The 23,340-nt window shown below is 40.3% G+C and overlaps 1 protein-coding gene across 1 annotated transcript in view; it reads right to left on the bottom strand.

Moving 5' to 3' along the window:
* The window catches only part of LOC129244344 (uncharacterized), a 195,235-nt gene extending 178,899 nt beyond the window's left edge, over window positions 1–16,336 (bottom strand). Inside the window, exons 1-2 of the mRNA XM_054881964.1 lie at window positions 16,279–16,336; window positions 12,160–13,736 (exon numbers count right to left, since the gene is read on the bottom strand). Of these exons, the coding sequence (XP_054737939.1) occupies window positions 12,160–13,736; window positions 16,279–16,336 (1,635 nt within the window). The remainder of the gene's footprint in view (window positions 1–12,159; window positions 13,737–16,278) is intronic.
* Between the last annotated feature and the right edge of the window lie 7,004 nt (window positions 16,337–23,340).

Here is a 23,340-nt window from a genome sequence, read left to right as displayed (position 1 = left end):
GTTTGAAGTACTTTTTCACGTTTTTATATTTAGATGGAATAGATTTGCGCTGAATACATTAAAGTGGAGCTGAATTGAGTTGTGAATGTGAAAGTAAATTTTTTAAGAATAGTCGAAGTTTATGAGGAAATATTCAACGAATACATTACATTGGAGTTGAATCGTATCGAAATTTTAATAATAATTACCAGTGATGTACGTAAATGATGCTTCGGCATCACAAGTACTTTATCATATTCATAATAACGCACTGAATTGCGCTGAAATTCGCTGAATTTTATTAAAAAATACAACATGAATGAGTATCAACAAAAATAGTGTTTTGGCATGAATAAAGTGCGCTGAATTTATATTTTTAGCACCATATTGCACCAAAAGGAATCGAAATGCGATTCTTTTTATAAAATTTATACTCTGCCTATACAAAGGGCGCTGAATTCACATCAACAGGGCTGAATAGTGTTTTAAGAAACTTAAAGATAGCTCCACCACGCAGATTTTACCTTTCATCATCATAAAAATGTCTCTTCAGTGGGAAGGAAAGAAAAAAAGATGAAAAGCTGTGCAGATAGATTCCAAGATTTTGTTTTTTGCGGAATATACTTCGGTTTTTGAGTGACTCCAATTTAATTACACTTGAATGGTAGTTTAGAAGTTCCTATGATAAAACAAAACGAAAGTACTTTTCCACCTTAAACTTTTATTAAGTCTTCAATTTCTCGAACTGAATTTATTTAAGTAAAGCTGAATTTCTCTTGGATAAGCTGAACTTAAATTTGTATAACAGAGCTTCTATGAATATTTTGGAGAATAAATTTGAAAATATTGTGCTCAATTGCTTTAGAGTCAAAAAAATCGATTCTCTAGTACAACATCTTTTTTTGTATTACATATTAGATAATGCGCAGAATCCTCTTAGATGGATTGAATAAATTGCTCTGGAAGCAAAGGAAAGAAGAAATCTATAAAATATTTGTTGTAAGGACCGTAGAAGTTAGATAATTTCGTTACAGATGTACCGACATTTGAAAATATAAGTAAAAAAACACGTATAGGCTTTGCCGGGGCTGAAAAGTTCCATCGGAGTTAAAATTTTGAAATTTTCGTCACAAATAAACTGAAACTTGAAAACAAAAACTAGAAATCAAGTGCTTTTCCGGAATGTACGCAATTTTAAAGACAAAAGTTGAAAAAACACGTGCTGAATATCCTTTGCCGGGGCTGAATAAGAAATTCCATTGAGTTTTGTTGTAAATTTAAATTAAAATTTTTAAATTTTCGTCCCAGATATACTGAAATTTCAAAATAAAAATAAAAAACACGTGCTGAATATCCTTTGCCGGGGCTGAATAGAAAATTTCATTGAGTTTTGTTGTAAATTTAAATTAAAATTTTTAAATCTTCGTCCCAGATATTCTGAAATTTGAAAACAAAGGTTAAAAAAAAATGTTGAATATCCTTTGCCGGAGTTGAATAGAAAAATTATTTGGGTTTCGTTGTAATAAGCGTACGCTGAATACATAAAATACTTGCTAATTTTATTGAAAGTAAGTGGGGGGCGGGGTGTAATATTTGACACCCGAAAAATAGCGCTGAATTTTACTTTAAAACGCTGAAGCGTTGAAATTCTTTTAAAAGTTTTGCAATTAACATCTAATAGAACTATGTAATATATATTAAATCAAGTGAACTTTGTACAATCATGTGTGGGTACGAAACATCAAAATTTAGAAAAACAACATGTCCGGAATACTATTTAATCAGTTTGAATTGATCTTATTAAAAAAACAAGTTGGGTGCAGCAGAGGAGCATGCTTTACTAAAAAACGCTGAATTGTTTTTTAAGTCGCTGAATTGCTGAATATTTAAAAAAAGTTGTGTTATTATAGTGCTTATGACTTCGTGTATGCTATATTGTTTAGTCGGCTCCTATCCTAGTAGAATTACATTAAAATTTAGAAAAAAAAGAATCATGAGTAGTTACGAAATATTAAAACTAAGCTGAATATAATTTATTATTGATGAACCAGAAAGTTACTTCTACTTCGTAAGAAACAAAATAAAGTTTCCTGTTCTACATTTAAAAGGGGAGCTGAAATATATTTTAAATGCTGAATTACTTAAAAGTTCTTCCCTAAGCATCTAAAATTGCGAAACGGCATTTAAATTTAGTAAAATTAATACAATTTGTCTTTTTAAAAGTGGTGCTGAATAGGTTCTAATGACGCTGAATATGAAAATCTCTTCCTAATTTCATCGGAAATAAATAAAGCTCATCATTTTTCTCCCAAAAAGCGGCGCTGAATAGGTTTGAGCAATGCTGAAGAGGAATACTACTTCAATATTTCATCAGTTTAATGACGCTGAGTAAGAAAATCACTTCTTGAGTTCATCAGAAATAGCTAAAGCTAATAATTCGACCCTTCAAAAGCGGAGCTGAATTGTGTTTTAAGAAGTTGAATTTTTCCGAAAATTTAAAGATTTGTAGCCAAATGCCTAATATACTACAAGCATGCGTAAATTAAGCAAAATTTAACCAATATAAATATACAAAAAGCATCAGAACGAAAACTACATTAGCTGAATAGCATTTAATGGTGCTGAATAAGGAATTCACTTACTAATTTCATCAAAAATAAACAAAGCCCATTATTTGTGTTTTCAAAAGTGGTGCTGAATAGGGTTTAATGGCGGTGGAAAACCAAATCCCTTGAAAATTTCATCACCTGTACGCCAAATTTAGTATAATTTATGCAATAGAAATATATAAGAAGCACCAAAACTAAAATATTCTAAGCTGAATAGGGGTTAATGACGCTGAATAAGAAGATCACCTTCTAATTTCATTACAAATAAATAAAGCTCGTCATTTGCCTTTTTAAAAGCGACGCTGAATTATGTTTTAAGATGCTGAATGGCTGAATTTTTCCGAAAACGTAAAGATTGGTAGCCAAATGCCTAATCTACTGTAGTTACACTTTCGTTCACAATTTCGTAAAGCTTCTAAATAAAAAATTAATTTTATAATATTTTTATCATTTTATAGTTTTTGCTGTTTCAACGTTTATATGACAACATTTAATAAAGCTCTGAATGTACACAAGCAATTCCAATTTAAAATTTGTTATTACACAAAAACAAAGTAGACAAAACTATTTGTGGCTATTATTTGTCAACGACTGTATTTGATATCTGTCGACACATGGCGACAAAAAATTCCAGGAAAACATGAGGAAACTATTGTGCGTCAGTTATTGTGACTGAATAACCGTTATGGGTATTTTTTAAAGACTATGCTGTTTATATTTTTTAATATCTTAATTATTGTCACATTTAACTATTCCATTGTTGGGGGATGGCATTTTTACATGCTTTTTCTGCTCAGCTTGCTACGCTGAATTTAATTGGTTATAGATAAGCGAAGCTGCATACCATTAAAAAGTAAATAAGTACAGGGTCACATATACATACATATTCAGTTTACTACTTTTTTATAATGCACTTTTTTACTTTAATTTATTTTCTGCTGTTCAACTGTTCATGCAACTTTTTCCTTTGCTGAAAATAATTGTCGTTCATTCGCCAATAACCGCCGCTGCCAAACGAAAAGAATGGACAGATTATAAAGTGGAGAAAAAAACCGTTTTGTTGTGTAATTTAAAATGGGAAGTTATCAGCGCTTGTATTTATTTATGTACAAGGTGTTCCTGCAGACGTTAGTTATTTTTGGGTAAAAGGCCGCGCTAAGTACCATTTTTTAACTTTATTGATTCCCTTGTGGCTCAGAAAACTCTACACAAGACAGTGGCTTATTAGATATGCAAGTCGTTGCTGTACGCACTGTGTACAATATTTTGTAAGCCGGTTGAGAAGTGTAGCCATATGCTGAATGAAATGGAATAAAGAGAATATGAAATGAATGAAATAATAAGTAAATAGTGCCAGTTACTTCTTAGAATTGTCTACTTTCAGACGAGAGATATAACATGTAGGGATTAGGTTAGGTTGAGGCGGTTGTCCACTGTGGGACACACTCAAGCTCATGGCCCATTGTGATGCCGCGTGGGGAATTAGCTCTTATCCCACCTAAAACCAATCTGTACTTTCCAAAAATTTTGTAACATCCTTAATTTAGACAGAGCCGAGATCTTCCAATTCATTTAAGGATTGTCTACCCAAAATGACGAGTCTACGTCTGGATAGAGCAGAACAGTGACACAGTGGGCGTGCCTACTGATTAGGCAGTGCGCTGTAATAACTGAAATCAGTGTGCTAAGACTGTGCTTATCTCTTTCTAGTAGATGTTGCGTGCGTTTAGCATTGAAAGTCGGCCACAGATGTCGCACGATTTTGCAAGTAGTTTCATTACGCCATCTTTCATTCGTTACTCTTATAATTTCTTCGCGGATACGAAGTTTACATGTTTTCAAAGGTATACCTATATATTTGTCTAGGTACTCATTAGTCAATTTGGTACCGATTTTCGCTAGTTCATCGGCTCTGCAGTTCCCTTCAATGTCACAATGGCCAGGGACCCATGCTATTATTAGGTGAAATGACTCAGCCATCATAACGAGACATTTCATGGTTACCTTGGAGTTTGTCGACTGTTTTGTGAGGGATTTTATCGCTGCCTGGCTATCTGTGAAAATGTAGATATCATCTCCAGGTATCGTATCACACTGTACCAGTGTCACGGCTTTCATTATTGGCATCCGTTTAGCCTGAAAGACACTACAGTAGTCGGGAAGCCGAAAAGTGCGGGAGATCCCTAGAGGCTCGGAATATACACCTCCGTTCACCCTGCGCTCGAGCCTTGAGCCATCTGTATATACATGGATGGACTCGTCCTGTCTTACTACGTCCCGTTTTCACTCTTCCCTCGATAACGTATATATAAGGTTGTCAAAAAAGTCTTGCGGTATTTCCGCAAGCTTGTCTTTGAAAGCGTGTAGTTCTAGTTGTATTCGTCGCATCGGTTTACGCTAGAGCTTTTTGGAAAGCTCTTTTCACGTGCTAACACGTGTTTGATTAATTGTTGTTTGCTTTTAGTCGTTCGTGAGTTATAGCGTCGCAAACATGGAGCAAAATAAAGAGAAAATACGGCATATTTTACAGTACTACTACGATAAAGGCAAGAATGCATCTCATGCTGCCAATAAAATTTGTGCAGTTTATGGACCCGATACAGTTTCCATTTCTAGTGCACAACGATAGTTTCAACGTTTTCGTTCTGGTGCAGAGGTGATCGAAGATGCGCCACGGTCCGGAAGGTCTGTCGTCGAAAATTGCGATAAAATCGCTGAATTGATCGAAAGAGACCGGCATAGTAGCAGCCGTAGCATTGGCCAAGAGCTGGGCATGAGTCATCAAACCGTTATAAACCATTTGAAGAAGCTTGGATTCAAAAAGAAGCTCGATGTATGGGTGCCACACGACTTGACGCAAAACAACATTTTTGCCCGTATGGATGCATGCGAATCGCTTCTGAATCGCAACAAAATCGACCCGTTTTTGAAGCGGATGGTGACTGGCGATGAAAAGTGGGTCACTTACGACAACGTGAAGCGCAAACGGTCGTGGTCAAAAAGCGGTGAAGCTGCTCAGATGGTGGCCAAGCCTGGATTGACGACCAGGAAGGTTCTTCTGTGTGTTTGGTGGGATTGGCAGGGAATCATGCACTATGAGCTGCTCCCCTATGGCCAAACGCTCAATTCGGATAGGTACTGCCAACAACTGGACCGCTTGAATGCAGCACTCATTCAGAAGAGGCCATCTTTGATCAACAGAGGCCGAATTGTCCTCCATCAGGACAACGCTAGGCCACACACATCTTTGGTGACGCGCCAGAAGCTCCGGGAGCTCGGATGGGAGGTTTTTTTGCATCCACCGTATAGTCCGGATCTCGCACCAAGTGATTACCACCTATTTCTGTCCATGGCGAACGAGCTTGATAGTCGGAAGTTGTCCACAAGAGAGTCCTGTGAAAATTGGCTCTCCGAGTTTTTTGGCAATAGGGAAGCGAGCTTCTATAAGAGGGGCATTATGAAGTTGGCATCTCGTTGGGAACTCGTCATCGAACAAAACGGCGCATATTTGACTTAAATCGCATTATTATAACCAATTTTATGAACAATTGAAAATTCAATAAAAATACGGCAAGACTTTTTTGATATATAACATGCGGAACTCGCTTCTAATTCTTTACTCTCATTAGCCTTCTAATTATGGGTAATCGGCCTTAGACAAGGTTAGTCAAGTACTGCATGGCAGACATAATATCCTGATTTTAACATGGGTCCCGGGACACGTGGGTATCGCGGGTAACGAGATCTTTGACTCTTTGGCAGGCTGAGAGAGGCTGCAGATGGACAAAACTGATGTTACCTGTCATGTCCGACCGACTTACGCAGTTTCTCCTGTCATTTCTGTGCGTCTGCCCGGCCTTCGCTCGAATCAGGCTTGAGGTATTTGATACTGATGCATTAAGAAGCGACCACCTTGGCCGCTTGTCACCACAAGATCTACTCAGATTTCTTCAAAGGTCGAGTAGATTTAAAGAAAATTAAAAAGGGAATCCGACTGCGGTACAATGGACGTAATTCAGTCTGAGTGCTGTGCTTGCTAGCCTGTCCCGACAAAAAAAAGTGGGTAACCGAAGCGTCAAATACTCTTTAAAAATCTAATTCCATTCAAAATGCGATCACTTTCTGCAACACCCACTACATTTTTGCCCCAATCGCTTATTTTTTGCCAATTTTCGTATTTTGCCTTCAATTCTCGTTCATTTCAGTTATCGCCTCTTTTAATGCTTTTCTGTGAATTTAATTTGCACGTGACTGACGCTCACCTGTGTTCCTTTGGTGGTTTTTGCCCCGAACAACCGTATTTATTAAAATTATTGTTTGCTACATAATTCTTAATCTTTTTTTAGAAATAAATAAAAAAACAAAATCAGTTTACTCATTCGCTTCCTATTTTCTCTCACTCCCTAATAAAATTCATACTCAATTCCGCTGTAAGGGCGTATCAGTGATAGAAAAACGTACCTGACATAAGCAATAACAACGGTTTTGTGGGAAAAGCGCCATCCCAAAAAGCGAAAATTCAGCAAAAATAACTGGAAATAATAATAAAAACAACAATGCTGTCATGCAGCAGTTAAAACTAACTGCAATTATGCCACAAACCATTGTTGGCTCCATATTTTTTTCACGCACTGTCTACCCGTTGTATGCCAGCAGCAGTTAGTGCCGAATAGAGTATAAAGTTGTTACAACAACAAAAAGTGGTAAAAAAAACGCACAGCAACACAAAACAAAAAACAACAACAACTGAGCGAAAAGCATAAAAGCTCTGCGGTGCTAACTGACCATTTGCCAAATAGCACAAAGCGAAGCAGCTGATGCTGGACGGGAGAGCGAGTTGAGTTGTAGTGTGAGTGGGAATGGGGAGAAAGATAATACTTTCGCCCACCTGAATCACCGTTATTATTTCGACAAACTGACGTGTATTGCCAATATATTGGGCGCCTCTTTTTTCTCCAAATTTGTGTGCCATTTTTCTTTTGTTATACAGCACCTTTCTGTACCAATCAAACTACTCCAAAACAACAGCTGAGCAAAAAAACAAAAACAAAACAACAGCTGTTAGCCACTACACTGTAATTGTATTTACGCTTCGTTGCAGTGCCAAAAAGTATGCAATGCAGTTTGTGCTTTTTCTTCTTTTTTTCAATTGTTATGCATTTGTCTTTTTTGCAAGTATTGAATGGTTGAATGGGGAATTTGGTTCTTTACTATATTCGCAAGTTATAACAATTACAACTCAAATATGATTTTTGTTGTGTTGTTGAAAACTAACGGAACCTTATTTGGCACCACTTTTGTCGGTTGGCGTTTTGTTGATGTGTAAATTGCGTCGTTTTTAGTTGTAGCTCCTATTTTCGTATTTGTAAAGTTGCTTTTTGGTGCATTGTTTTTGTTATCGGAAATGCCCAAACGCCGGTAAATATGCAATAAAATATACAGTTTATAAAAGTGTGTGATAAGCGTTAAGTAAAGGGCGATTTAGTAATAAAATACTTTTGAATTTAGTAATGGCACAATATGAAAGAGTGCGCTGAATAGCACTGAGTGGTGCTGAATAGAAAAAATTTGATATTCCTTCAAACAAGTCGTAGGAAACCAATTATATGACACCCAAAAAGTAAATGCGGAATTCATTTTGAAAGTGCTGAATTTAAATGAGAACTGCTGAATAGTATACAATGAAGCTTAGTTTAGGAGTTTATAAATTAGAAATGAAAGTGAAATTAAACTAAAATGTAAAAAAGTTGATATTCTTTTGAAAAATTCGTAGGAAACGAATTAAGTGACAACCAAAAAGTAAACGTTGAATTCATTATGAAAGTGCTGAAGTTTGAAAACGACTGCTGAATAGAAATGAAATTAAATTAAAATTAAACGATGTATGCTGAAGAAGCGCTGAATAAAAAAAAAAAAAACAATATTCTTTTGAGTAAATCGTACAAAATGTGTTAAATGGCGCTCAAAAAGTATATGCTAAGTGCAGCTTAAAAAAGCTGAATTTTAATAACAACTGCCTAATAGAACTCCTCGAAGCTGAATGGAAAAATTAATTAAATAAAATGTAAAATGAAATTAAATTACAATAAACATACGTATGCTGAATTGTGTTAAGGAGCGCTGAATTGAAAAAATAATATTCTTCTGAGTTAATTCGAAATGAGTTAAATGGCGGTAAAAATGAATGCTAAATTTTATTTACAATTGGCGAACTTCAATGACAACTGCTGAATAGAACTGAAAGGAGCTGAGTGGAAAAATGAATAAATTAAACATTAATTTTAGGCAGAAGTGGTGCGCTGCATAGCATTTACTGGTGCTGAATTGAAAAAGGTAAGGTATTTTGTGGCAAATCCCGTAAAACGAGCTGCATGACATCTAAAATATTAGCGCTGAATTTGTCGAAAGAGTGCTGAATTGTGGATGAAAAGTGCTGAATGACATTCTATAAAGCTAATCAGCAAAAATAATATTAACTCTAGCAATGGTCCCTACTAGTTGATGACTTGGTGCTGCACCTAAACAATAAGGGATTTATAACCATTGGTTATGCAGACAACATATCTGTTATAATAAAAGGCAACCATGAAAGGACACTAACAGACTTAATGCAAAATGCTTTGAACGCAACATGGGAATGGTGTAAAAAGGAGGGGCTGTCCATCAACCCTAACAAAGCCACAATTATCCCCTTCACAAGAAAAAGAAAGTTGGAGTTTCCTATATTGCAAATAAATGGAACAGTAATAGAACTAAAGTAAGAGGTCAAGTATCTAGGTTTAACCTTAGATAAAAAACTCACTTGGGAATCATATATAAATAATATAACAAAAATAGCCACGAAATCCTTGTGGACAACCAAACAATTACTAGGGAGATCCTGGGGCCTCAGCCCTAGTATGGCTCTCTGGATAAACACCCAAATGCTTAGACCAATCATATTGTATGGGGCACTAGTATGGTGGAGCAAATCTATCCAAAAAACAGCGATAACCAAACTGGGAAAAGCACAAAGGCTTGCTTGCCTATGCATCACAGAGGCTATGAGAACTATCCCAACAGCTGGCATGGAAGCACTCCTTAATCTCCCACCACTTCATATAGCAATCCAAGAGGAAGCAGCTGCGCAAGCACTCATGCTACACATGAAAGAAAATTTCAAATGAGGCAACCTCACCGGTCACGTAAGTATCCTAAATAAAATCAAAAACACCAAAAGCATGGCTCAAGTTTCAGACCACATTGACCCAACCCTCTGTTTCACAAAAGGATACACAGTTACCTTTCCTGAGAGGATCGAGTGGAAAACAAACCCGAAATGGATGAATGATGATTCACAAAAATGGTACGCTGATGGATCAAAAACACCTTATGGTGTAGGAGCGGGAGTAGTGGGGCCCAGAATCCACAAATCATACACTCTCACCAGGGACACCACTATCTTCCAAGCGGAACTATACGCAATAATGGAAGCAGTAAACATCATGCAACGTAGAAACCACAAGAGAGTAAAGATCAAAATACTCTCGGACAGCCAATCAGTTCTAAAAGCTTTAGATAGCTATACCTACAACTCAAAAACCCTCTTAGAATGCCACAAGGCACTCAATAATCTGGCATCCAAAAACAATGTTTCATTAATTTGGGTACCGGGACATGAGGGATATGACGGCAACGAAAAGACAGACTTTCAAGCCAAAAAAGGGGCAGATGAAAACTTCATCGGACCTAGTCCTATGTTCGGATTCAACAAAAACAACCTGAAACAAAAAATAAAATACTGGGCCAAAACTCTATTAAATCAGCATTGGAACAATGTAGAGGGTCTTAGACACTCCAAAAAGTTCCTAAGTTTCAACGCTAAAAGAGCTAACATGGCCCTCACGTTAAATAAAAAGAGCATTCGCACTCTCACAGGCACCCTCACGGGTCATTTCACCCGCAACAAACACTTACATACATTAGGCATAACTAACACCAGCACCTTCATATTCTGCTGCGAAGATGAGGAGTCTATAGAACATCTCATCATCGAATGTCCGGGGTTGACGCATAGAAGGAAAAGGTTTTTAAACAAGTTCATGCTTATAGATGAAGACCTTCAATCACTCCCTCAGAAGGAGCTGGTACAATTCATAAGCATACTTAACAGTCAATAGACAGCATAGGGAGCACAATAGATCAATATGGTCGCAGTGCTAAAGGCCCATACCTTAACCATTTACTACCATTAACCATTAACTCTAGCAAATCGTATAATTAGATATACTTAAATCGAAATATTTCATAAGAAAACGTGACAAATTTGGTTTTCGAGCGCTGAATCGCAGCAAATATTAGCATTTGAATGCAAACAAATGTAGAGTTAGACGTAGGATGGGATTTTAGTGGTGCTAGTAAATAATAAGGGCGCGCTGAATAGCTTTAAATGAAGCTGAGTGGACAATTCTATTATTCTGTTGGAGAAAGGAAAAGAAAACACATATATTTCCACCTAAAAAATTCTGCTGAATAGCTATTAGGCGAGCTGAATTGGGAACTTTTTTTTAAATGTAATAAATATTTTCTACATGTACATTCTATATACAGTTGAATACCACTAGTTCATCACTGAATACTACTAGAAATTCAAAAACTAGAAGTCTTAGCGCGAAAAACTTGACCCTTTAAATTATTGTCTGCCTAATGGAGAAAAATTCCGGGTTCGATGCATTAATAGAGTTAAAGGAACATGAATTAGATATTTTTCTAAAATGTTATAGCCAAATTTTTGTTTGTACTCCATTAAATTAAAGGAAGCTGAATTGGGGACTCATTTCAGTTAAGAAATATGCATTACTTGGGATTTAAAGAAATGCGCTGAATGGATATTTAATCCGCTGAATTGGATTGCCTGGCTAGAATTACCTAGAGTTAGCGTCAATTGCAAATATTAAGGTCTTCGAACTATTTAAAATCATTTAGTTTTCCTCCTCAAGTAGTAATAAGATCATCGGTCTCTAGGGAAAACTGAGTACTGTTATGTATGTATAATTGGCGCGTACATCGTTTTTTGGGTATTTGGCCGAGCTTCTCCTCCTATTTGTAGTGTGCGTCTTGATGTTGTTCCACAAATGGAGGGACCTACAGTTTCAAGCCGACTCCGAACGGCAGATATTTTGATGAGGAGCTTTTTCACGGCAGAAATACACTCGGAGTTTTGCCATTGCCTGCCGAGGGCCGACCGCTATTAGAAAAATGTTTTTCTTAATTTTGGTGTTTCACCGAGATTCGAACCGACGTTCTCTCTGTGAATTCCGAATGGTAATCACGCACCAACCCATTCGGCTACGGCGGCCGCCTAGTGAGTACTGTTACGTGAGTATAATTTCTAGTAGACAATGATCCAACCAAACATTTCGCAATTTTGATGAGTGTTCAGTCCGTTTAATGAATAGCTTTGTTCAAGACAGTCCCCAGTTAATTAAGAACTGGCTTACCTGGTTCAATTATCGGTGAATATTCATAAAAGTGTATCTCAGTATAATCAATGAAATTGGTAAGTCCAGATGGTAATTTCTTTCTAACTCACCTGCCCATTTTTGTACCACGTGCTCGACGCTATATCCAAGTCCACCTCGCACATCAATCGTATCTCTGAATGCTGCTCCGCATACACCACCGACATCTCCTCATCCTCATACGGATTAGGTAACACTGGACGAAGAGGTAATACGCGCGGCTCCATTGGCTCATCGTGCGAGTAATCTTCGCTCTTGTCATCCACTGTCGCCATGGCGGCTAATTCACGCTCACGATCGGTGCCGCTGTCAAACTCCTCCACATCATCGATAATTATAATTGGTTCCTTCGGTTTACGAAGCACCTCGGCGGGCAAACTGACACTGCTGACTGCTGATCGTGCACGCTTAGACTTGAGCGGCACATATACGATTGGCTTAGGCACCTCTTCGACATGTTGATTTGCTGTAGTAGAGTTGCTATAAATGGCGCTATGCGGCGTTTGCACAGCAGGCGAAGAAAAACTAAAGTCCTCCAGTGAGGATGCGGATAGCGCAGAAGAGGACGAAGCAACTGCAGCTGATGTAGAGACAGAGACGGCGGTGGAAGCGGAAGATGAAGAAGAAGCAGATTGGGATGTAGAGGAAGCATGAGCTGCTGCTTCAGATTGCGTCGTGGGTCCTGTGGCCGTAACACCACCCCTTTCGATGCTGCTATCGCTCACTGCACGTCGCGCTACACGTACACCCTCACCACTTAGCTCTTCGTCACTCAAGTTATTCTCGTACACATCATTGATAAAATTGAGCGCAGGCAGCAAAATTATGGCGTCGGTCGAGCGACGTAAACGGCGCTTTATGGCCGCGCTAGTTTCCTGTGCCCAGTGCAGATTCTGGGCGCTTTCTTGGGCTTTCCAAAGCTCCTCGCCCACTACCGCGCGATGACGCCTCACCTCCTTATGTTGATTTCTATGCGCTGTGTGCACCTTTTGATGCTGTTTGAGTGGAGATTTCAACAACTTGGACCACTTTGCCTTCCCTGTGGTTGTCGTGGTCGGCGCTGTTGATAATTTCTTCTTCCTTGCCTTACTAACTTTTCGCTCTTGCGAGTTGGCCGGACTCTTTGCGTACGCTTGCGTTGAATGCGTTTCGCTTAGTCGTGGCGTCGGCGCTTCCGATGCGATTGAGCGCGTGCGCGACGAAGGCAATTGGGATGGCTGCTGTTGTTGTTGCTGTATATGGTTATTGTAATTGTTGTAGATGCTTGCGATCGCATAAGCTGAAGAATCATACGAGGAGGAAAGAGTGGAGAAGTGTTTTGAGAGTGTGTCCGCGCCTGAATTTGTTTTGGCGGCGGTTGCACAATTGAATTTGGCACCTTTTTGTTGTATTTGTTGTTGCTGCTCTGCAACACTATGCTGCAGCGCTTGCGGTTTATTGTCATCTAATTGATTTTGCGTAATATCTTCGCTGTTTGTCACGCGTTGCTCTGGCAATATACCCCATCCTGTGGACGTCGCCGAAGCGAATGCAGCAACAGTTTGACTGTCTCTGGCTGCGTCCGCGTCCGCGTCGCTGTTGCGTAACTGTTGTTGGGTGTGGAAACTCTGTGGTTTGATAATATTTTGCTGATTTGTAGTGACAATACCTGAAAGTATACGAGTGACGAGGGGGAAAAATTTTAGTTTGCGTGCCACAAGAACAAAAAATATTTATTTTATTTGAAAAAGATTGAGAATCTTAAAAAATTTTCCCATTACTACTTAAGTCTTATTTTACTTGATTGCAAAAACAAAGAATTTGTGAGTGTTTTAGTAAGTCTCTCCATATGGTTCTTATTTCATTTGCATACCATTCCTGTGCACTTCTCAACGGGTTTGTAAAATTAAAACACCCACCGTGTGATTGAAAGTCAGAGCCAAGATGCCTTTGCCCATCCCATCCACAAGAATGCTGTCATAAAAGCACGCACAATCGAGAGTTGAGGCTTTGTTAGCTTTAGAAGTTCCCTCAAGCACCGGAAAGTGTGCTCACAAAGATCTTGCAACCTGATGGATTGTGGATGCAATGGCTAAAGACCAACTCAAAAACATCTCAGCTATCGCCCTTCGTTTCTTTTTTCTTAAATTTGTATTGATGATTTGAATATAAAAGACATTATTCCTAAACCCAAGTTATAGGTCATTCCTTCTTTATGTTTGTGTTTGGATAGATAAATAGCCCTCTTTTGAGCCCTCTACTCATCACAGTATCTCATCCAAACTCAGTGCTGTTATTAAACTGAAGATAAAGCTGGGCTAGGGCGGCTGCCGTGGCCGAATGAGTTGGTACGTGACTACCATTCGGATTTCAGAGAGAGAGCGTCGTTTCGAATCTCGGTGAAAGATCAAAATTAAAAAAAGTTTTCCCTAATAGCGGTCGCCCCTCGGCAGGCAATGGCAAGCCTCCGTGTGTATTTCTGCCACGAAAAAGCTCCTCATAAAAATATCTGCCGTTCGGAGTCGGTTTGAAACTGTAGGTCCCTCCATTTGTGAAACAACATCAAGACGCACATCACAAATAGGAGGAGAAGCTCGACCAAACACCCAAAGAGGGTGTACGCGCCAATTATATATATAGGTATATGAAGCTGGGAGTCTCCGGGTATTGGTCGCAGAAATGACAAGACTCACTGGTCCAATATCCCTTCGGTGTAGGTGACTGTGCAGAATGGCCGTGAGCGTTCTCAGTTTATCCTTAGGGAGTTGTTTGCATTTGTTAGGCGTACAAGCTACAGATTTGGGCATTACACGCCACAATGTCAAAGACAATAATTTATTTCTTGTAATTTCCGAAACAGCCCTGAGTATAATCGTCTCTGTTTTCTTTAGTTTCTAGAATCGCAGTCTCCCAAGCTAAGAACCTCAATTAATAGTGATGAATTTCGGTCAGATTTTTCTGAAAGATTTATACCAATACCCCTACGGGTAAACCGAATTATGCGTAAAAATACACAACTTTATTTTTTCACTTCTAAAAATTGCCATTAAATTCGAAGATTTATTGCTTTCCATAAATACCAGTGCATGTATTTGTATGTAGCAAATCGATGGTAAAGTAATAAATATTCGTAAGTAGCAAACGACTGCAGCAACTCTCCAAAGAGTAACCAATGACCGCCTCGGTGACCTGTTGTCACTCGTTGCTTTCAATGCAAAATGTGGAGGCAGTCTGCTACACTCACGGAAGTGGCCATAACCCTGTAGAGAAAGCACGAAATGTTTTCTGTTTCAGAAGTAGTATGATTTCATCAATTAGGGACTACTTCGCTATTGTGTTGTGGGAGCGATAGCGCCGTTTGTTTTCAGAGTCGGACGGTGTGAAGACAAACAAGCAAATTATTGAAGCAATTTTCATAGACAGATAAAGAGATAGAGATAGAGATAAAAGAAAAAAAGCCCCATGCGGACCTTAGCTCTCAAATTTAATACTAACTTAGAAGTATCGAGAAGGGTTGCAGAGTGCATTAAATCTTATCTGCCAAATTTGTTTTTACTTTCGAGACCTCATTTATCAAATTTAGTACCAACTTAGGACTATCGAGAAGGGTTGCAGAGTGCATTAAATCTTATCTGCCAAATTTAATACTAGTTTTGAGGCATAAAGAAAGGGACGTAGAGTAAGGTCGGAATTGTGAAAAAAAACATGCTGATCGGACTAGATCTCACATATACAATATAGTATTGGTTCCGTTCTATAGAAAAAGAGTTGCTGAGCGCATTTAGTACTAGTTCTTAGGTATCACAAAAGGGGTACACAAAATTTAGTACAAACTTGGAAATATCGAAAAGAGTTTCAGAGTGCATTAAATTTCATCTGCCAAATTGATTACTAATTATTTTTCATTTTTTGCTTAAGGTATTAACAAAGTGAGGTAGAGTATACTAGACCTCACCTCTTAAATTTAGTACTAACTTAGAACTATCGAAAAAGGGTTGCAGAGTGCATTAAATCTCATCTACCAAATTTAGTACTAATTTAGAACTATCGAAAAGGGGTTACAGAGTGCATTAAATGTCATATGCCTAGTTTAGTACTAGCTTGGAGGCATCAAGGAAGAGACGTAGAGTATACTAGACCACATTTATTAAATTTAGTACTAACTTAGAACTATCGAAAAAAGGTTGCTGAGTGCATTAAATCTCATCTACCAAATTTAGTACTAATTTCGGGCAACAAGGAAGCGACATAGAGGGCACTATGCCTCATTTATCAAATTTAGTACTAATTTAGAACTATCATCTGAAGAATTTAGTACTAATGAATAATAAGAGTACTTAGACCTCATCCTTCGAATTTAGTACTTGTTTAAAAAAGATGGTACAAGAATTTAGAGCCAGTTTATCATCAATATCACATATCAAAAATGAATTGCAGAATGTTTCATCCGCCTAATTTAGTACTGGTTTCATACTCTGCACACTGGAGTACTAACACCTCTAGAACATCACTGTGTGAATTTTCTTCTTAGTAGAATAACCAGGTAAAATTTGCCAAGTTGTCCTATATACGAGTATTCAGCTTTACTGCTGGTCTCTCAGTGCACCTAAAATATTTTGACTTTTTCCTTCAGGGCGCTCACGCAGGAGTTGGCCTTCGTTTTCTGAATAGTTTTCTTCATAATAACGTCTACAAAGTGGTTCTGTGGGCACCCTAGTCGCCATAATTTTTCTCGATACTTCGCTCCCACTTAGGTGTATGAGCTTTTCCATTCGTTCATGCTCCACTCTGATTGCACAAGCTTAACTGTTTGTGTGTTTCCATGCCGTACGCATCTCTTTGCATTTGGATTATCTAATCTTAAGCATGACGCAAGCAAGCGCCAAGGCCATTTCAGATTTGATGCAAGCGGTACACTTACTTGTCAACTCATTCTCAGGGGATTTCTTTGCTGAAAACTGGCAAGTACGCCACTATTCAGATGACTGCCACTAACTCTTTGATGTTACTTACAAATCTGATAAAAGGGCATATATATAAGTGTATTTATTTATACGAGTAGGGGAATATACATTTTTTATTTTACACTTTATTTTTCTTATATTTGTTGTTCATGTTGGGGTCTCAACAGCAAATCCATTGCATGCTACCGATGAATATTAATTATCATTTGAAAGCTGGCTACATTCTTATGCAAATAATAAATGATGCAAGGCAAATGCTAGCATACACACACATACGCCCAGACGCGTAATAATACGCACACATATACAACTATATGGCTCTATAGCACGGTTGTTGTTCATTCCACCCTGGGCTGAACGACTAAGCTGGGCTCTAAGCTACCGTGGGGGTCGGCAGGTTGCGGATAGCCGGAATGCCTGTAGTAGCAGGTTAGTTGCGAAATAAGTTTAAACGAATAAGCAATCCCCGACAATGAGCGGCCAGAAGCGGAGGACGCGGCTAAATGATAGCCCATCCGATGAGGCTCCCGGTGACAAAAAAAAAAAAAAAAAAAAAAAAAAAAAAAAAAAAAAAAAAAAATCCAGGCGCGGCGGTTTCCATAGTGGACGGCTTCCTGGTCAGCGTCTGTTCACCATGTTAGGTGCGGCTGCTAACTGACCGGTATATGCCGTGGCGCACTGGGAGTCTCTCATCACTTCAAGAACCATCTCTGTTGTTGAAGTGAAGGGAGTGATGTGAGCTTGCTCTGCCGAGGTGTTAGCTGCGGGGTGTATCAGTGACCAGCCCCTTCGGGCCCTAGTCAGGGAGTGTGTATTGGACGCAGAGGTAGTAGTATGCGTTGCCCCGGGTGAGCTCCGGTCCGTCCGTGTTTTCCGGGTCCGGTAAAGCGAAGAACAGGCCTCAGGGAACTGGGGTAGGGGCACTGTCCCCAAGGGTATACCCGTTCCTGTTTATTTCGGCCCGCCCCCCTACACACGATGCGCTGGTAAACAAAACAAAGAATGGAAAATAAAATGAGAAACACTAATACAACAAACAACAGCAGTAACATTTATGGAGCCATTATGGGCAGTGAAAAGGAAAGCCTGGAAGAGGCTAACAAAAAGGTACCTGGTGCAAGTGGATCGCGTGATCTGCTAGTGGACCTAACCGAGGAGTACAAGACCCCCAAAGGCCGTATAATCACGGGGGCTGACCCCTTTAAGCGCGCACCAAAGCTGAGACGGAGTCCTATCAAGACACTCAGTGTAGAAAGGCCCGAGAGAGCCAAATCGTCGCCACCTGCGCTGCAAGAAAGCAATGAGAAAGCAGCACAATCGGGTAAAGATACGTTAATGCTTCTTGGGGAGACGATTGGGAAGTTGACTGAAGCAATGCGTCTACCGCAACGCTCGATTAACAACCACATAAGGGAACTCCTCGAAACGATCACTAAGCTGCACTCGAGAGCTCAAGAAGAAGCGAAAAGCAAGGAAGCCAAGCGAACTGTTCTAGGAAGTGTAATGGCTGAAGGAACCCCGAAAAGGCCACGCGACGATAAACAGCCGGGCAGAAAAACTCCACCCAAGAAAAGTAAAACCGAAGAAGAACACAAAGTGTCAGCAAGTGCAGACAAGAAAAACAAAGGAGAGGATAATGTCAAGAGGACAAACGGGGTTGTGGAAAATGGCTGGATTAGTGTCAAGCGCAAACCAGCCAAGAAGAAAGTGACAAATAAACCACCCCCGAGGCCGGATGCGATTGTCATTGCGCGTGCCGGAACAATGACGTACAGTGACATTCTCAGGGTGGTTAAAAAAGATGATGCCCTGCAAGAACTCGGCGAAAACGTTACGCGCATCAGAAAGACGGCCAAAGGCGAAATCCTGCTTCAACTGAAAAAAGAGCAGATGGCCAATACAGGAGTATATCAGAAGAAGATTGGCAAGGTGCTAGGTGACCAGGCGCAAATCAAGGTCCTAACCCACGAGATGTTGGTTGAGATCCGTGATTTGGATGAAATCACAACCAAAGAGGACATAGGTGAGGCTATACGAACGCAAGTTAACGAGCTTAACCTATTTAGTGAAAACGCAATAAAAAGCGTTAGAGCGGCGTATGCAGGCACGCAAACAGCAGTGATAAGCCTACCAGCACTGGACGCAAGGCGACTGCTTGAGAAGCAAAAATTGAAAATCGGCTGGGCAGTATGCCGAATAAGAGAAAAGCCTGACTTGAGGAGATGCTACAGATGCCTGGAGTATGGACACCTAGCGAGGGCATGCAAAAACGAAGACGACAGAAGCCAGAACTGTCTCAAATGTGGAGAAAAGGGACACCAAGCGAAGGTATGCGAAAAAAAGCCCTTCTGCGGAGCTTGTAAAAGAAATGGACGAGAAGACACAAGCCATCAGATTGGAAGCAGAAAATGCCCCCTGTATCAAGCGGCGTATATCAAAACCAAAAAATGAGGATTGAGCAGATCAATCTAAACCATTGCGAGGCTGCACAAGAGCTCTTAAAACAAAGGGTATACGAAAATAAGGTGGATGTTGTGCTAGTCAGCGACCAGCATAAAAATCTAAACGCCGGAACGTGGGTCTCGGACAGGAAAAGTAAAGCTGCTATTTGGGCCTGTGGAGAAAATACCCTGCAGGACAAACCGCACACCCACAGTGATTACTATACCCGAGCAAAAATACGTGGCATATATTTCTACAGTTGCTACGCGCCACCGAAACTGACGCAAGCAGAGTTCGAAAACTTATTGGATGAACTTGTGCAAAACGCTCGTGGTACCACACCAAACGTGATTGCGGGTGATTTCAATGCGTGGGCCTTGGAATGGGGTAGCAGATACACCAATAAAAGGGGAGATGCCTTGATTAAGGCATTCTCACTGCTTGATGTGGTTCTGCTAAACACTGGGGGAAAAAACACCTTCGAAGTGAATGGTCGTGCATCAATAATCGACATCACTTACGCCAGCAGGGCCCTAGTACGATCAGCAAGCTGGCAAGTGAGTGACTTTTACACAGGCAGTGACCACCATGCCATTAAGGTGGACTTTTCGCATGGAAAAGAAACTGTACAGAGAAAACAGAATAAGGGTTGGAGGGTGGAGACGCTTGATGAAGAAATGTTCCAAATCATGCTAGAAAAGAACCCAACTAGCACCAACGATGTGGAACTACAGGCGGAGCTGTTAGTAAAACATGTTAGCAGAGCTTGCGATGCCGCTATGTGCAGGAAAGGACAGAGCGCTCCCAGAAAGCCTGTATACTGGTGGAACGAGGAGATCAGCACCCTAAGAAGCGAATGCAAAAAAGCAAGGCGTCTTTCCCAAAGGAGTTATGGGCTGGTACAACACTACAGGCTCCGCGAGAACTATAAAAAGAAGCGGAAACAATTAAAGAAAGCCATTAAAAGCAGCAAGGCAGCCAGCTTTAAAGAACTGTGCCAGAATGTGGACGAAAACCCATGGGGTGATGGCTACAAACTCGTTATGGCCAAGGTCAAAGGAGGTAGAGGACAGGCGCCAACTTGCCCCATTCTCTTGGAAAAGATTGTACAGACACTCTTTCCAAAGCAAGACATGCAACCAAGCCAGACCCAGTTCCACGCAGCAGAAAATAGTGTCACAATCAGTGAATCAGAGGTGATTTTGGCAACGGAAAGCTTCGGCAATGCTAAGGCTCCAGGACCTGACGGCATTCCGAACAAGGCGCTAAAGATCGCTATCAGGCACAACGCAAAGCCATTTGCAGAACACTTCACCAAGTGTATAAATGAAGGCATGTTTCCGAAAGTATGGAAGAAGCAACATCTAGTCCTACTTCAGAAACCAAATAAGCCAGCGGGTGACCCAAGTTCTTATCGGCCACTCTGCATGATAGATACTATGGGTAAAATCTTGGAGAAACTAATCTGCACGCGCCTAGAACAGCACCTCGAGAAAGTGCCGGCTGAACTATCCGAACGTCAGTTTGGTTTCCGAAAAGGTCGTTCAACCATCGATGCCGTCAGGAGGGTGACAAACATTGCAAGTAAGGCTATTGAGGGTGACAGGTGGATGCATGGTGATAAAGAATACTGTGCAGTTGTCACTCTGGATGTCAAGAACGCCTTCAACTCGGCATACTGGCCCCATATTATAAAGGCTCTTGAAGAGAAAAAAACGCCAGCATACTTAGTACGGGTTATAAACAGTTATCTGTCGGAAAGAGTACTTCTGTACAATACAGATGAAGGCCCAAAAAGATATGCAGTGACGGGCGGAGTACCGCAGGGTTCTGTACTGGGCCCGATGCTATGGAATGTATTATATGATGGGGTACTGCAACTACCAATGCCGAGGGAAGTGCAAATAATAGGATACGCAGACGACATTGCGTTGACCATAGTCGCCAAAACAATCCCTCAGATTCAGAGTATCTGCAGCGAGGCCACAACTAAGGTCAAACAATGGCTAACGGCGGTTAAACTACAGCTAGCAGGGCAAAAAACAGAAGCAGTTCTCATTACGAGTAGAAAAAAGTTAGAAACGACCACACTAAACATTGATGGGTTTAACGTCACAACACAAGCGGCACTACGATATTTGGGTGTAATGATCGATGCTCGACTAAGCTTCAAAGAGCACATCAAAAAAGCATGCGGAAAGGCAGCCATGGTGACGGCGGCACTGTCAAGAATCATGGCCAACATCGGTGGTCCCACTCAGAGTAGAAGAGCGCTCCTGGCTAAAGTTACCCAGTCTACACTCATGTATGCAGCACCCATATGGGGTAAAGCCCTGATACAGAAAACATACGCGAAGAAGGCGGAAATAGTTTTTAGACTTATTTCCCTCAGAGTTGCCTGTGCCTTCAGGACAGTGTCGTTTGAAGCAGTATGTGTCATATCAGGTATCATGCCACCAGATATAATGGCCTCTGAACTGGGTAGAGTGTACGACAAAACCAAAAGCCTAAACAGGAGATTAACGGCGGAAGAGCGTAAAGAAGAAAGACTGGGGAGCATAACTGAGTGGCAAAATCGCTGGGACCTAGCGACAAAAGGAAGATGGACGCATAAGCTTATCAGAAGCGTACAGGCTTGGGTTGAGAGAGGACATGGTGACACAGATTACTACCTCACACAGTTCCTGACGGGGCATGGATGCTATAGAGAGTATCTCCAAAGACTCGGCCACGAGGACGCAGCTGACTGCTCGCTCTGCGGCAACGGTAGTGAGAACGTGGAACATGTGTTCTTCTCCTGCCCGAGATACGCATCTGAAAGAATGTGCATCGAAGAAATCATAAAAGAAAAAATAACCCCCGGCAACATTGTAGATCACATGCTGCAGTCGAAATTGGTGTGGGCCAAGATGAAAGAATGGTCCGCGAAAGCGTTACAGGAACTGCGGAAAAAGGAATGGGAACGCAGTAAGGAACGAAGACAAAGAAGTAATGAAGGGTAGACGGAGAGAGAATTACAAATGAAGAGCCATAATGGCTAGCTTGGCCCTGCGATGCAATGCTTAAACGGCGGTACCGCAGGGCAAACTAAAGCTACAGAAGTCGGAGTTAGGGTTTAGTACGTAGGTGTACTGTTTCGCAAGTCCAGTTTAGTAGTAATACTGACTGTGCGTGGTCCCGAATGAGGTGCACCCTTAGCGATCAGTATGAATCGTGCATGCCATCTATATTGACGGTATCTATGTAAGATTCCCCCTTCGGATAAAAAAAAAAAAAAAAAAAAAAAAAAAAATGGCTCTATAAACTACAAATGCAGTCGAGCTGGCTTCATATACTACTCGTCTCACAGTAAAGTATGTGAATCTTACCACATAAATGTTTCAGTTGTATGACGTGAAGTCGTTTGTTGTTGTTATTAGCAACATTGGAAGCATAGAATGAGTTTTGTTGTTGATTTCGTTATTGCTCTTAGTGTATTTTGTTGTCATTAGCTATGGAATTTCACTGCTACCTCAATACATTTCACACCAAATATGTATTACTTGACTGCTTGTGCATATGATTCGGCGCCTCATTGTATGCAACAGAATTCAATGTTTATGCTGTCTTGTATGAAATAACATTTTAGTGTATGAATCCTTGTGTCCGTTTGCATATCATACGCATGTGAAGCTACCGTCTAGGGAAAAAGAAGTTTACACAAGGGAGGTAAGCTTACAAATGAAGTATATCTATGAGCGTAACGATAGTCTTACAGTTGGTTTATGCGACATACAAGTGGCGGATGATTTTTGTGGGAAGCTTTTCAGAAATCCACTCGGTAGGGTGATATTTCCATATTAAGAAAAACTTTCTCTTTCATCTGAT

This window comes from Anastrepha obliqua, chromosome 4 (assembly GCF_027943255.1).
Source record: "Anastrepha obliqua isolate idAnaObli1 chromosome 4, idAnaObli1_1.0, whole genome shotgun sequence".
In the NCBI taxonomy this organism is placed as follows: domain Eukaryota; kingdom Metazoa; phylum Arthropoda; class Insecta; order Diptera; family Tephritidae; genus Anastrepha; species Anastrepha obliqua.
This window is presented reverse-complemented; position numbering and strand designations above follow the sequence as displayed.